This window comes from Bos indicus, chromosome 6 (genome assembly GCF_029378745.1).
Source record: "Bos indicus isolate NIAB-ARS_2022 breed Sahiwal x Tharparkar chromosome 6, NIAB-ARS_B.indTharparkar_mat_pri_1.0, whole genome shotgun sequence".
Taxonomy (NCBI): Eukaryota; Metazoa; Chordata; class Mammalia; order Artiodactyla; family Bovidae; genus Bos; species Bos indicus.
This window is the reverse complement of record NC_091765.1, coordinates 94,187,126-94,204,097: the sequence shown is the minus strand read 5'-3', so window position 1 is coordinate 94,204,097 and position 16,972 is coordinate 94,187,126. Positions and strand designations below refer to the sequence as shown.

Genomic DNA, 16,972 nt, shown 5'->3' with positions numbered 1-16,972 from the left:
CATGTTGTTCTTTCTTTGCTGTTTCAAAGAAGCTAAATGAAATGCCACTTTGCAAATGTGTCTTCACCAAAAGTAGAAAATTCAGGGTCCCCAGCCTAAGCAGAAGACCTCTGAGGGGACAAGAACTAAAGAGTCCTCCAATGGTACTTCTTAATTTGCAAATTAGGTCCTAAATTCTACTGAAGAATTCTGGTTTCCCAAAAAAAGTCAAAAATCATTTCCTTTGAAAAGTATCTGAATGCCTATGGTGAGGCAATTTTTGTGACACAAAAAGCAATTAACGGAGTGTCCTTCTGCCTCCAGAATTTCACTATCTGCTAGGGGCATTGAGACAGGAAGAATAATTAATCACCTGTTTCCAAGTGCTTACATAATTTTATCTCAAAAGATTAAATGTGATAAGAGAAGAAAAAGCAAACAGCTACAAATGTCCACAGGAAGAAGGGCGTGATCAGAGCCAGCAGTTCGGAAGCTAAGGTTAGAGAGGCAGAGTGAAAGGCAAACAGGAGATTCAACCCCGGAACCAGGAGGCCAGAAGCACACTGTGGCTGGAGCAAAGAGCATTACCAGAAAATAATCACAGCTACGTTTCATAAGGTAGGTGAATGACTGAGCATGCATAATCATGAACTTGTTGTTTAGTTGCTAAGTTGTGTCTAACTCTTTGCAACACCATGGACCATAGCCTGCCAGCCTCCTCTGTCCATGGGATTTCCCAGGCAAGAATACTGGAGTGGGTTGCCATTTACTCCTCCAGGGGATCTTCCCAACGCAGGGATTGAACCCTTGTCTCCTGCACTGGCAGGAGGATTCTTTACCTGAGCCACCAGGGAAGCCCATTATAATCACAAATGCCTGACCAAAAAAATATAACCAAGTAAGATGACTTCTCAGCAACACAACTGTTCCCTCCCTCCCTTCACTCCTCAGTTTCAAGGCATCAGATTCTCCTGTATTCCCCTGCCTCCCTGGCAGCTCCTTTTTAGTCTTCTCAGTCTCTGCCTACTCTTAAATCTCAAGGCATGCTTCCTGGACCAGCAGTATCTGCACTGATGAGCAAGTTGGTAGAAATGAAAATTACGGGCTCTGCCCAGCCATACAAAATCAAACTCTGGATGTCAGGCTCAGCAATCTGTGGTTTACCAAGCTCTCCAAATAATGATTCTAATAAACTCTAATGTCTGAAACCAATGTTCCACAGGAGTCCTTCATGAGAGCCTTGCCCTTCTCATTCTACACGCTCTCCTTCACCCATCCTCTCCCAGGGCTTAAAATAACAGTCAAATAAATGCTCACTAATCATAAGTACCTGTCTCTAAGCCCAAACACCTTTGCTGAGTACCAGACCATATATACTCAGCATCCCACTTGACAAGTATTTCCTCCCAGATTTCTCAACTAAACATGTCCAGAATTACTGGATATTCTTCCAATCTCCACCCCCAACTCCCAAATTCTGTTCTCTACTCTTCCCACCTCAATAAAAGCACGTCCATCCAAGAGGTGCATAAGCAAGTCATTCTTCAGACTTCCTACAACACCCACCTCCACGTAATCCACACCAGGTCCTCCCAGTCAAGCATCAGTAACATTAGGCTCTGTCCCCGCTGCCACCCTCTTAACTCATCATCTAACTTGTATACCTCTCAGTCACCACACAGCAAACACCATGATCTTACGAAAACACAAATCAGATCATGTCACAGCCCAAATTTAAATCCTTCACTAGCTTCCCACCGCATTTTCAGATAAAAATCTAAATGCCCAACATGCCATACAAAGACCTGGATCCTAAGTCACCACTCCGAAACCATCCTGGTTCTTCTTTCACATGATTCATTCACTATGGTCGATGGCTCTGATGTACTTCAGTTTCTGAAACTCTTCCCTACAGAGGAATTTCTCTTCATGACATACTCCACACCACCCCCACCTTCACACCTCTGCCTTTACTTAACTCTCCTCATACTTCAGATTTCTGCTAAAATGTCAAAAAAAAAAGGGGGGGGTGGGGGCTTCCTAATCCACCAATATAAATGGAATCAGTTATTTGCTCATAAAACCCTTTCTTGTCACAACAATTATCTAAACTGCTAACTACATTAACCTGACTGATTTTATCATCTACACTAGATTGTAAGTTCCATAAGGCCAAAGAAATATGTTTTGTTCTCCTAGTACAGAGCTTGTCGTTTTTTTAAAAGAAGGCATTTCATAAATAGGGAATAGGAACAGTTGTTGATATCTTTATTAAATCCTCCCCTTCTGCTGTCTCTCTTAGGAACTTTAACTTACATGTTACTGGGTAGCTACAGAAATTCCTACATGAAACATCATGCTTAAATACATCATTTTTCTTACTGATTTATATTGCAAAATCAGACGTACTTTAGCACCTTTCTGTAAAATTAACATTGAGAATTAACTGGCACCTGGGCTAAATTCACCCTACTCCAAGCAGTTAACTCTGAAAGAGTTACTGAGCTACTTTTACAGAAATCTGTAGTAAATTCCTGGCCTCCAATTTCTGACATGCCAACAACCCCCACCCCCCACCATGCCCATGTCAGAAAGTCCTATGCACCCAATTATATTCAAAATATCATTCCTATCCAGCCCCATAACCTCAAGATTAGATTACGTCAACAATTTATGGATGGTGTCCTGCCCTCTACACTGCTCCCCATTTAAGTCCACTTTTTACCAAAGACATTTAAAGGGAAAGGTCACCTACTGGAGAACCCACTCTTCCCATTATCAATCAACATTAAATTCTTCTGACTAGACTGAAGTCATGTTATCCAAAAGTGGTCCTATGTTTTAGTAAAAAGTTGGAAGGTGACATTGAATTATATGTGCTTGACAATTTGATACTGTTTCAAGCTAAAATTTACATATGGCTCTAGCTCATTTCTACAGCCTAACCTAAAACTGAACTTGCATTCCTGAAACTAAACAAAACTGTTTTTTGAGGAAAACCATGAAAATGCCTGTCATATCAGCTGTTTCGACTTTTAGTGAGAACTAAAAAGGTGCAAGTTCTCAGCATCTTCCAACACATATATTCTTAACTCGAAAGAGATTATGCTATCAAGTGTATAACATTTCAGAAAGGAAACTACATCAACACACAAGTATACCCCTAAGAATCTGGTTTTTAAAATTACGTATACTATATAAAACATATATGTACATGTATATATTCACACACAGCTGATCTTCATTATTTGAGTTCATATTTATAAACTTGCTTACTTGCCAAAATTTATTTGTATCCCTGAAATCAATACAATATCCCAAAATCAAAACAATGGCACTTTCATAGTCATTTGCAGACTGTGCAGTGGCGAAAATTTTGAGTAGGCCAGCTGGCATCAACGAGGTATTACTCTGCCTTCTTTCAGCTCTCATACTGTAAGCAAGGGCCCTTTTCAAGGTCTATATAGTGTCATGTTTTTCTCATTTTTGTGTTTTTTACTGACAATTCTCAAGCATAGTGCCAAAATGTTGTCCACCTAGCATTCCTTAGAGCAAGAAGGCTATGATGACCCTTACAGAGAAAATCTGTGTGTTCGCTAAGCTTCATTTAGGCACGAGCTACAGTACTGTCACCCTGCTTATTTAACTTCTATGCAGAGTACATCATGAGAAACGCTGGGCTGGAGGAAGCACAAGCTGGAATCAAGATTGCTGGGAGAAATATCAATAACCTCAGATATGCAGATGACACCACCCTTATGGTAGAAAGTGAAGAACTAACGGCCTCTTGATGAAAGTGAAAGAGGAGAGTGAAAAAGTTGGCTTAAAGCTCAACATTCAGAAAACGAAGATCATGGCATCCAGTCCCACCACTTCATGACAGATAGATGCGGAAACAGTGGTTGACTTTATTCTTCTGGGCTCCAAAATCACTGCAGATGGTGATTCCAGCCATGAAATTAAAAGATGCTTACTCCTTGGAAGGAAGGTTATGACCAACCTAGACAGCATATGAAAAAGCAGAGACATTACTTGATCAACAAAGGTCCGTCTAGTCAAGGCTATGGTTTTTCCAGTGGTCATGTATGGATGTGAGAGTTGGACTATAAAGAAAGCTGAGTGCCGAAGAATTGATGCTTTTGAACTGTGGTGTTGGAGAAGACTCTTGAGAGTCCCTTGGACTGCAAAGAGATCCAACCAGTCCATTCTAAAAGAGATCAGTCCTGGGTATCATTGGAAGGACTGATGTTGAAGCTGAAACTCCAATATTTTAGCCACCTGATGCGAAGAGCTGACTCAATGAAAAAGACCCTGATGCTGGGAAAGATTAAGGGCAGGAGGAGAAGGGGACAACAGAGGATGAGTTGGTTGGATGGCATCATCGACTCAATGGACATGGATTTGGGTGGACTCAGGGAGTTGGTGATGGACAGGGAGGCCTGGCGTGCTGCGGTTCATGGGGTTGCAAAGAGTCTGACACGATTGAGCGACTGAACTGAACAGTACTGTTGGCCATGAATTCAATGTTAATGAGTGAATGAACAATATACATACTAAACAAGGTGTCTTTAAACAGAAACACACATAAAACAAGGTTTATATTGATTGGCAAAAATGTGAACAGAGACTTGTGGCACCCTAATACTGTATTTCCCCTAGGCACAATGATTCCATATTTGCTAAATCACGGTTGACGACAACTTTAAAGAACGTAAGTTCTATGAATAATGAGAATCAAATACGTACATGGGAAGGGAGACAGGTAGCACTCCCACCAGGTTGACTGAAGACTCAAAGACACTGCAGAAGTCATTCTGAGCAGTAGCATGGCAAAACACTCAGGACACAGCATCCAGAGTCCTGGCTCCATTTAAACAACACTGACACAAAACAAAAATGTAAAACCCACTAAGCTTGTTTTTTGCTATCTTTGCTTCTACCTTTTTCCCACTCAATGGTAAACCTCTCCTCAATTCAGGTGCTCTAAACGCTAACACCTTTTCATAAGCACTTGCCATAATCTTACAACTGGGCAAATATATCTGTAAATTAAAGGAATGATCATTCTTGAATGTAAACCACATTTGTGCTTAAATATCTACACTGTGGCATATCTGGAAAGAAGAGATCATATGAAGCATATGAAATGACAATGTATCGCCAGAATCAGAGAAAGCCGAATATAGATAATTTCAGTGGTGTGTGTGCTGGAAAGAGAAGAAATACACAAGGGAACAAGACCAAGGACCCGGCCTTCCCTCCACAGAAGGCCAAAAGCCTAGGTTCAGGAGCTGGGGTGTTGGGGGCAGGGTTGGGCTGGGGGGTGGGGAGTAGTGCCATCTTTCAAGAGTTTGTTCAATGCTTGCTTCCTCCTAACACTTGACTGCAGGTTTTTCCAAGAGAAATGACAAATAATGGCAAAAGGCAGCAGAACATTAACAGTGACATTAGTGACTGAAAAAATTTTTCTTTTAAATTTTTTTGTGTGTGGTTGAGCACTCCCCTTTTGAAATTTTTTTACTTGCATTTTCCAAAATTATTTTGTTGAAAATAGCTTGCTCAGAAGTAATCATAGGACATGCATGGAGCAGTGGCAAAAGCTACAAATCCAAAGTCCAGTTTCATGAAATGTTGATGATTTCCTTCTATTAAATAAAAGACTCATCTAGGGTTTAGTGAAATGAAGTGAGTGTAATATTACTCAAGTCACACTTGAATTAGTTACTACAGTTCAAAAGACAGAAGTACAGCATGTGAGTTAACAGCCATGTCTTCTGAAAACCTACAGCTCCAGCTACAACTCAAACATTTGAAATTCCTGTAAAATAATGCGATAGCAACTTTCACAGCGTAGTAAATCTGTCTGTCAACACCCATTACCATACACTCATTATTTGACAAGCTAAGGATCCTTCTCCCACCTCTCTAAGATTCAGCCAGGCTCATTACTAGGGGCAATGGCTTGCCGAACAATGCATCCATCCCTGAACCATTCAAATCTTCTTTCCCTTTAGAGTATTTAATAGACAATAACCTTTCATTTTTCCTCTTGTACTCATTTGCTATTGTTTACAGCATTTCAAAAGGCACAAGTGGAATCTCAGTCTACTGTCTCCAAACCACATCAACAACTAGCTCTCAGAGAACCAAAACTGTCTTTGATTTCTTCCCTCTTAATCTCGGAACTTAAAAGGGCCATTTACCAAGAAATCTGAAGGAGGAAAATGGCAACCCACTCCAGTATTCCTGCCTGGAGAATCCCATGGACAGAGGAGCCTGGTGGGCTACGGTTCACGGGGTCACAAAGAGTCGGACACAAGTGAGGGACTGAGCACACCAACAAATTATTTCTTGAGAAGTATTTAAGTATTTTTTTTGGTAATATCATTCTGCGATTAAAAGCTCAAAAGCCTGTGAAACATGCGACAAAACAAGAGTTATCTCCTACAAGCCAATTATACACGATACACAAAACTAAAGTGTAGGATCTTTTTCTTTTTTTTAAGAGAGTAAACTTTTTTGTAAGCAGCCTTGCAACTGTTGACATAACCCGGTAAAGATTATGAGGGTTCCCAAACAAAACTTCTCAAGTGAAAGTTAACCTTTCCTACGGCTTTTTAAAGTACTATCAAGAGACGTCCTGCAAGGATATGACTGGTCTCATAGAGAAGATTCTAAATAACAAGGCGGACTTCCAAGTTTACCTGCTCCCCCAATGGCAACCCACTGACTGAAATCTGGGGCAAAGCATCACCTCCAGCGCGCGCACACACAGAAATAAATTGTTTTTCAACTGATGACTGAGCAGGAGCAAACCCAGGCGGAACACCCGGGGCTGCAGGGTCCTGAGCCCTGCGGCGCGGGTGGAGAAGCTAGTGCAGGACAGCCGCCTGAGCCACAGCGGGGAGACAGGAGACCCAATCCTGCTCGATATGAACCTCTAATGAGTCACTGGTTCAATCATGACACCGCAGCCCTCGCTAAGACGTTTCCTATTTATCTCCCAGCCTCAAGAGGGAGTGAAAATGACAAACTCGTACAGAAAGAACTGTGCACGGGTCAGAGCTGCCGGCGGCAAGAAAAGCCGACTTAGGCGCGAGCCCCCGCCGGCCTGGCCGAGGAAGCAGGAGAGGGAAGAAGAGTGAGCCGCGAGGGCGCGGAAAGAAGCGGGAGAGAACGGGAGAAGCTACCGCCACACCCCAGCCCTCCCTCACCTGCCTGCCCGAGACTCCCCGGGCGCCCGTACCTTCGGCCAGCGACTCCTCCAGCGTGACCTGGTAGCGGCCGACCGCGAACACCCGGACCCCCACGGACGAGCTACCGGCCCCGGCCCCGCCGGCCCCGCCACCCGCCGCTCCACCGCCGCCGCCGCCGCCCTCCGACTTGGGCATTCGAGAGAACTTCTTCATGGTCCCGCCGGCGCGCTGGAGGGCGCGGGACGCGCCTAAGGGCGAGCGAGAGGGCGAGTGCCCGGCCCGGCGTGCGCGGCCGGGGCGTCCGCGAGGGGTCACCGCCCCTCGCCTGTCCGAGCGTCCGTGCGCGCTGCGGCCCTCCGAGCCTCACATTCCGCGCGCCCCGAGCGCACTGCCCCGGCCCAGCCGCCCGCTCCGCGGCTCCGCTGCAGCTGCCGGGCTCCTGCAGAGGGCGGCGAGGAGGGCGGGGACGGGGCGGGGCGCGAGGGGGCGGGCCCGAGTGCGGGAGCGACGCGGCCGCCTCCGCCAGTGCCTCGGGAGCCCTCGCCGCCGCGCTAGGCGCCCGAAGCGCGAACCCCGGAGGAAGGCGCCTGGGAGGGAGAGGGTCAAGGGGGCGGGGCGGCCGGTCCCTCCGGGGAGTGGGCTGGACCACTCAGGCCTCACACCCGCTGGGCCGCACCACCGCCACCCCGGCCGAACCCGCGCCGCCCGCCACTGGCGGCCGTTGGCGGCGCGGCGCCCCTGCCAACCGCTCACTGAGGCAAGGCGCCCCGCGCAGGCGCGTTGCCTGCGCCGCCGGAAGTGACGGTTCCGGCTCTTGTCACGTGGAGGGGGGGACGGGGGAGGCGATAGTGGGGGTTGGGGACGAGGGCGAGGTCCGCAATCCCGGGTCGGGGGTCCCGGCTGGGACGATTCAGGCCGATTTCCCGAGGTCCCTGCTTCGAGCAGGGAGGTAGTCAGGGGACCGGTTTTGGCTCCGGCTGTGCGGCGAGAGATTGGTATGTCACTCGGGGGCTTAAAAATGCCGCCAACAACTTCACCCCTGTGAAGGGACTTTTCTCCCTGCATTTCGAAGTCGTTTTTCCAGAAATTCTCCCCTGAGAACCTTCTTCCGCTCGCCCACCCTCGAGCGTGGGAGGTGGGAGCAGCATAAAACTAGAGCGGATTTCAGTAACCTAACTTCTAAAGCTGTGGTGTCGCACTCTGTGTAACAGCCGCTTGTGCTGGGAGCGTTTTGCGGTTTACAAATGACTTAGGAGTACTTTCAGAATCTCGTGTGTGCTCTGCAACAACCTTGCGAAGTGTTCAGAACAGGTATTCAGTCCGTTTCAAGACCTTTCATCACCTTTGGGCAAGAGAGTTTAACGGCCTTGCCCAAGGTCACATGGCTGGCTTGTGACAGAGCTGCGACTGCAAGGGCCATCCTTTGATACTTAGTTTCATACTTCGGGCCATTCGGGAAAAGTAGGTTAGGCTCAGATCGTTGAAAAACGACAGATTTAGGACTATTTGCAAGCAAAACCAGTCATTGGCCCCCCGGCCCTTAACAAAGAGATTTGCCCATTAAAAAAAAAAAAAAAAAGACCCGTTGCATCCATTTCATAAACTGCAGGAATCTCAGTGCCTGCGGCGTGAGGCAGGCAGTGAACGTTGATGTAAGGCGTTCAGAATGGTAAGGAATGGGAAATCACAGAGCTCAGTCTCAAATCCAGCCTGCTTCCCATCCATCCCCACCCGCGCAGCACCACCACCCTGTATGAATACAGGCCCACTGTGGCCAAACGTTCCATTTGTAAAGGAAACATCTAGATTTTTTTTTCCCTTAATACGGCATTTCCCAAGTTTTTTAAATGTAGGCCAAATAAATTGTGCCTGCAATATGCACCTTCTGTCAAATTAGATACTGTGGTTCTGTCCCCACCACGCCCCGCCCCTCATTTCTTAATCCAGCTTTTTAATGAGATACAGGCAGAAACGTTAGGAAATGTACTTAGGCAAAAGTTTTGGGGCTTAAAATCTTCCGTTTTTTTTTCTTCCCGTCTGCTATTTCGAGAGAAGCTCTTTCTGCCAACACAGTGCTCTGGATTTGGGGCATTTTTACTGCATAACACTAAGATTCTTCATCTAGAGATGTGACCTTTGAAGCACATTCCAGCTCTATGGAACTCAGATTTATATGCAGATCATTGATGTGGTGTGACAATAGGGGATTTCCATTTAGAAATAAGCAGACCATTCTAACTGTGGGGGTTCACTATGGAGTTTCATTCCTACGGTATTCGAATTACAGTTTTTCAAGCTGAATAATTGAAAATTTTAGTTATTTCATACAATGGCAAAACTGCAGTCAGCCTGATATGCAAAGTTTGGGCCTAATACGGCTTCACCTGATGACCACACAAGAGTAAGTGAGGTCTCTTGTGATCAGTTTGGCAGCCAATTGACCACAATGCTGTGGTTAAAAAAAAAAAATCACTTCTGTGTACCCAAATAACCTGACTTCTGACGTGGAAGTTGATCATTAAAGACATAGGCCCCGTCTCAAAACTTATGGGTAACACTAAGCAATATATTCTTCAATTTTTCACCAAGCACATAATAAAAAATAGGAATATTGTTTGATCTCTGTTTACTCCACAATATTCTGTGACAAATAAAAATGCAGAAACATTGTGTTACTAATAAGAATGCCAACATTTACAAACAGTACCAAAAGATGTTGATATTAACTGTCAGATTGTATACTTCTAGCAACTCTAAGTTAAAATTGAGTGTCCTTAAACCAATTTGTAGGCAGAAAATGAGATACTAATCAGTGGAAAAACTATACTGAGAATTCTAGTCTTAGTTTTGCACTCCTTTCACTTGGGCTACCTGTTGGAAAATCTCTAGGAAAAAAAACTGTGGATAATGTACATTCTGACCATGCTAACCACTGTCATCAAGGTGTCTTAACAGAACACAGGTATAAAATAGTTTAATAAAAGTAAAATTTACATTTCAGGGTTTTTTTTGATACGTATGTCAATCTTTCAAATGTTCATAGTTGTACTGCAATGAAAATAGTTGGAAACTAGCCACATGATAAAGACTTTTTTAAAAAGCAGATGGTTTCAGCTTGCAAGGTTTCATGTTACAGTATACCTATAAAGTGAACAAATCATTGTGGCCAAATGAAGCATTCTGAGATCCTCAAATGGGAAGGAATTTGACAAGGGATGGGGGTGGGGGAGATTATTGTTATATTTTTGTCTTCTTGAAAGTTATAACGCTTCTTGTTACTTTGATTCTCATCTTTTTTGTACTAAGGTGGCTCTCAAAGACATATGTGAAGAAAGACTGGCATGAACAAAGTATGCTCATCCCAAAAGGCTTATTCATACCAGTGCCTTAATTACTTTTATAAGTCATCTCTTCCAAAGCCTGATTGATCATTTTTCCTCCCAAGTCAATGTTTTCCTTTGATGATGTGTCTTCAATCATTATTAGCCTCATTATGTTTTACTAGCAGGAAAAATTATCCTCCCTGCCTAACAATTATTTTATACCTATGCCTGTATCTTTGCCTTCCAAAAAAAGGTAGTCCTAAAGTCCATTGGAGAAGGAAATGGCAACCCACTCCAGTGTTCTTGCCTGGAGAATCCCAGGGACAGGGAGCCTGTTGGGCTGCCGTCTATGGGGTCGCACAGAGTCAGACACGACTGACGCGACTTAGCAGTAGCAGCAAAGTCCATTAAAAGAATATATGCATATATATATTGGAGAAGGAAATAGCACCCCACTCCAGTATTCTTGCCTGGAAAATCTCATGGACAGAGGAGCCTGGTGGGGTACAGTCCATAGGGTCACAGAGTCCACATGACTGTGTGCGTGTGCACATGCACATGGGTATATCCATTTAAAAAGCAATTCTTTTAAAGTATCAGTAATATTTAAATCCTCTGTTAAGACTACTCAGCATCATGAATATACCTGTAAAATATGTAAATATGCATGTAAGAAAGATCACTCTCATAGCTTAAAATACCAAGATGCTCAAGAATATTCTTAAGAGAAATGACTCGTGTGACATATATTATTTTTCTGTGATAGAATTTTTCCTATAACTGTTACTATGCTTTTAAAAAAGACTGCAAGAAGTAGGCAACTTTACCACCAAGAGAGGTACTTTGATCCCTGACAGTATGGTTGATGTTATGATCATCAAAACTTCTGGGAACAGAAAAACAGCTCTTCTGGATTTGGAAGCAGGTGGGCAATTCCTATGGACACGTAGTGAATTGTGTCCCCATGTATTGAACTGATGCTGAATCTCTGCATTTGCACAATATTCAGATTTACTCAAGCAACACTCTTTAGGTTACTATAGAGGAACACAGAGAAAGAAAAGATTGAAGCTAAACTCAGCTTTTGCATCAATCCCTTATCAAAATTCACTTCTTATTTACCCACACTTCTGTCATCTGTGATAGAGACTATTCATTGATACAATGTGCTGCTGCTGCTAAGTTGTTTCAGTCGTGTCCGACTCTGTGTGACCCCATGGACGGCAGCCCACCAGGCTCCCTGTCCCTGGGATTCTCCAGGCAAGAACACTGGAGTGGGTAGCCATTTCCTTCTTCAATGCATGAATAGTGCTAAATATGAACCAACATACAATAACACATACAATATTGTAAGTCACGGAATTTCAAGCTGGAAGGTGATATAATAAATGAAAAAACTGAAGAAGGAACAGGAACATTTATTGAGCACCTAGTATGTCTCTGGCATTGTGCTTAACACTGTATGTATTCAATCCTTTCACAAGGGAAGTAGGTATTACTTTGCCTGACTTTACAGCTCTCTCACTCCAGCCACCCTGAACCATTTTCATTTCTTCCAAAGCTGTTTTAGGCCCCAAGGCTCATGCAAGATAGAATGTCTTGTTCTTTCTCACAATCACCTGATTCAGAGGATGACTATATGGAACTCAAGGGCCATGTCCCTGTGAAAGCTTTCCTGACCTCTGCCATCTGCCAGTCCCAGGTAGAAGGGACTCATTTGTCCCCCACACGACTCTTCACAGACATCTAGAACCACACTGATCACTTAATTATAAAGGCTTCATGCCATGCCTGTCACCCTCTGCTGCCGTTGAGGTTTAAGGAAAGGCACTGTGCGACATTGTTTTCTTAAAACCCAGGTCCAAGTAACATGCTTATAGTGAGATTTGAATAAATCAGTGAATAACTTAGCCAAAATCTAGTAAGTGGTAGGGTTAGGGGGTTGAGGCCAGGCTCAAATGTCAAGTGTGTCTGAAATCCCAAGCGTCTTAGCTGTTCTACACCTGAGTCTTATTCATCTTTAAAATAGGAAGAATACGGGTTGTGGGGGATATTTTTTGGCTCTGCTGCATGGCCACAGGATCAGTTCCTCAAGCGAAGTCTAACATACTGTGTCCTTTAATTGCAGAGTGTATATAAATCTTACTGTCAAATAAAATATAGTTTTCATGTTTATTTCCATTGCATAAATAACCCAACACCAGGCACATTACAGGTATTAAATACTTACTAAGGACTTTCCTGGTGGGGCAGTGGATAAAAATCCAACTGCAAATGCAGGGGACGCGGTTTCGATCCCTAGTTCGGGAAGATTCCACATGCCACAGAGCAACTAAGCCAGTGGGCCACAACTACTGAAGCCCATGTGGCTAGACCCAGAGCTCTGTAATTAGAGAAGCCACTGCAATGAGAAGCAAGTCCATCGCAATGAAGAGTAGCCCCTGCTCACCACAATAGGAGAAAGTCCACACAAAGCACCAAAATCCAACACGGCCAAAAATAATAAATAATTTTTTTTTAATTTTTTAAAGAATAAAAAAATACTTACTGAATTAAACAAAGTGCCTGGAAAATAAATGCCACTTTGGATTGGTATTTTGAAATGTTTTTTAAATTACATTTTGGATTCACAGAAAGGAGTAACAGACAGATGTTATGAGGGAAGAGTTGCAATCAGTGTATAGGTAAACAAAGACAAATTTGACTGTACTTTGGTTTAAAGGTAAAATAGAGGTTTCCTATTATAGATCTTTCCTTGGAAAAATCTTAATGAAGTGTAACCCAATGTTATATAAAACCTATTTTTTTATCATTTATTTTCATCATGGGGAATATCAAACACCACCTTAGTGCATATTTCAAGATAACATGGAAAATTTTTATGTACCCACTTCTTAAGTTATAATGTTTATAAATTGCTTTTTGTTGGCCTTATCCAATTATATAATTTGCCTTTTGCTCTAAATATAATATTCAAGGAAATCATTCTTAAAGGATAAGTGTACTTTTTTAACCTTTTAATTTTTCATACTTCAACAGACACCTTGTATCTGTTCTGTCTTATCAGCTGACAGCACTGGGCCCGCTTATAGGGACCGATTAAAAACATTTTTCCCATTTACCATGACAACACCCAGCTAATGTTTGCTGATAAACTAGTAGCAAGTCAGAACATCTACAAGATGCAAGAGGAAACAGCACTCCTGAGTAAAAACTTTAACTCAAAAGTGGAAAAAATATTTATAGCTAAAATAAATTTATACATTGTTAACATTTTATTAAAATTCTTGTCATTTTTATCCAAATGAAATTTTTTTTCTAAGTCCCCATTTACATCCTTTTCATAAACTAGTACCTTTTTATAAATCTAAACATAAATTTGACATATGTGTGTGTTTTTAAGCAGCTTTTTGCTAAAACGTTCATTTGGTATTGACAAATATTAAACTCAAATTTTGCACACATATGTAAATAGGCTTGGTCTTTGAAATATGTCTCACAGTACATTTTAAGCAAAATAGTTATCATAAGAGGTATTTTATACCAAAGAGGATTAACCAACTATAAATTTGGCCTATTTAAACTTGGAACTTTTTTATGTCGATATGACAAAAAATACTTATCAAACCTTAAAAAATTAAAACTGAAGTAATATTACATAACAATTTTTTTTAATTTATCACTTGTTTTGATAGCATTTACACACAGCCTCAAAGAGTTATTTTAGCAACTTGGCTGTCCTTTATATAAAAAATTAATTAAATAGAGCTTTTTGCAGGCCCATACATACACATACACACAGCCTTATAGTACTCACACAGGAAAACAGAGTTAAGACTTAAGATCCAAACTTTACGCCAGACATTGAATCTCGTGGGTATAGGCATGTTTTCTTGTGTTCATGCTCACTGTGTGTGTTTTTTTAAACATTTCTTCTGTTCTGACCTGCACGTTTTCTCTTTGACTCACCGTTGTTGCCTTCCTCACTTACAACCCATCGGCTTTCCTATAGTAGTCATAATGAGTAGTCAATCCCTGTTTCTCTAATAATGAAAATTCTAATTATTATCCTCTATAGTGATGCCCTGCACATCAGGGTAAATTTTAATTGAAATGCACAGTATATGTGCATCTCAGATAAAAATAATGACCTCTAAGAGAAACATCAATGTGTCAGTCTAATAAAAATTTCAAAAATGTAAGCACATTCCCTTATTTAAAAGAGATTTGTTTTAAGTTCTTCTTCATCAGAAGAATCCATCATTAGCAATTCCAGTAGAACATTCATTAATATTTCATGTCGTCACATCTCTATTCAAAAAAGTGACACTAATTCAACCAATTCAATATATCTGAATTACTGAGATTTTATAAACACCTTACATTTATGCACTAACCAAATCTAAAACTGATTTTTAAAAAGAATTAAACTGCAAAAACTATATGTACTTTTAGTTATATGAATGTTTAGGGGATGTCTTATTCATACCTACTGATTAGAATACCTACAGAATGTATAATCAAAATCAAATTCATAGCTATCTATGCTTTATTCAATACTTATGAATGTAGTAAATATTGTTTATAACAGCACATTCAAGATGGTATGTTATTATGTTGTAAAAAATACATTTCTTAACCAAACCCTATTGGTTCTTGGACATGTAAAGCAGTATATTTCATGAAAGAAACAGAATATAGCTTGATTATTTCTGTGTTTTTAATTGATTGGCAAAAAGAGAAATGAAAATTGACAATTTTACATAAATCTTATTTTCTCAGAGAAGTGTGTGATATCATATAAGGGCTATAGTGTTGGTTGAGTTGCCTAAATTCTAATGTATAACAGTTAATTTATGGATTGTGCATAAAGGGTTTTCACCATGCCACTATTTTGCTTGATTTAAGTCTGTTAATATGTGGTATTTGTTTTATTAGAAATCCAGCAAGAGCAGAAAATAAAGGCTTTCTCCAACAAAACTGAAAACCTTCTCTCTAGCCACATAGGTTTGGGCAGAAGGGAATAAAATTAGCATTGACAGAACATTGGCACCCAATATCCACATGCTGAATTTATATTTCTGAATTCTAATATCAGGATTACCTTTTATAAACAATCTGGGTCTTTGTCAATTCATTTAATTTAGCCTTCACTATTAAACAAATGCTTATTACGCCTACCACCACATGTGATTCTTTTAAGATGTTGATGTGATTAATAAGGCACATTCTCTTTATTCAGGAATTACAGCCTAATGAAAAGAAAGATACTTTTATATCTTACACAAGGCAGAATGCTAAGTGCTGGAATAGAGATAGGAAGAGCTAAAGGAACATAGCAGAAAAGATAAATTTTAGCTAAGGTATTAAGGAGGGCTTCATAGAGGAGGTGGCATTTGAAATGGATATTGGAAAAGAGTTGAGATTCCATCAGATGGTTACAATAGATTCTGTAAGAATGACTTACCTCCCATCTCATTCCCCTTTAACCGGTACTACATTTTCTTTTTTTCATAGTATCCATCTTCTAATTTATTATATTTTATATATATATATATATATAATTCTTTTTTTTTTTTTTTTTTTTTACCATCATTAGAATATAAGTGTTCAGACACAGATATTTGTTGTATTCACTGATGTACTTTAGTGCCTGGCTCATTGTAGGCACTAGGTAAATAAATGTGGAATGAATGAATTAGAGGGAAAAATATAAGTTAATCATGGAGTCAGAAAGTCCAAGGTTGTTTTTTTTTTTCCAAAGTTATGTGGCTGACATGACTATGAAAGACATTTAACAGCCACATGATGTAAATCAAAAAGAAACTAGATGTAGAATGAAATGGCCTAAGTTTTTTTTTTTTTTTTTTTTGTTTTCCCATTAAGTAATGAAGCCAGTTTCTCTGTAGCTCAGTTTCTCACCTGAGAAATTGATGGTTAAACTGTAATAACATGAGTTGATAAATACTTGTGGAATAAATTATACAGCAAGAAGCTCTAGTTCTAAAATCTTTATGATCTTTAGCCATTTTACATTTATTTGTATATATTTTATCTTTATTTGGGCTTTGCTGCCCTGAAATTGTACTCTCTTGCCAAAGTCATCTCTGTATCATTTCAGCTTATTGTTTTAAAAAGTTGAATTCTAGGGCTTCCCTGGTGGCTCAGTGGTAAAGAATCTGCCTGCCAAAGCAGGAGATATGGGTTTGATCCCTAATTCGGGAAGATCCCACATGCCGCAGAGCAAGTAAGCCCGCTGGCCACAGCCACCGAAACTGTGCTCTAGGGCCCAGGAACCGCATGAGCCCACGTGCTGCGACTACTGACGCCCACGCGCCCATGCTCTGCAACAAAAGAAGCCATTGCAATGAGGAGCCTCTGCACCACACTAGAGAGCAGTCCTCGCAGCAACGAAGACACAGCACAGCCAAAAATAAATAAAATAGAAAGGAAGTCACATGATCTTTAAAAAAA

General features: G+C 41.3%; 1 protein-coding gene across 5 annotated transcripts in view; it reads right to left on the bottom strand.

The window, feature by feature from the left end:
* BMP2K (BMP2 inducible kinase) overlaps nt 1-7,544 on the bottom strand; it is a 117,009-nt gene extending 109,465 nt beyond the window's left edge. For 2 of the 5 annotated variants that reach the window (XR_011567244.1, XM_070791643.1), the window contains exon 1: nt 7,226-7,544. Coding sequence is in view for 4 of the 5 variants with exons in the window: in XM_070791643.1 (XP_070647744.1) it covers nt 7,226-7,388 (163 nt within the window). In the remaining variant the exon portion in view is untranslated. Of the gene's footprint in view, nt 1-4,725; nt 7,175-7,225 lie in introns of those variants that run through there. The other 3 variants (XM_019962992.2, XM_070791645.1, XM_070791644.1) reach the window with 3 other exon arrangements.
* Nucleotides 7,545-16,972: the final 9,428 nt, after the last annotated feature.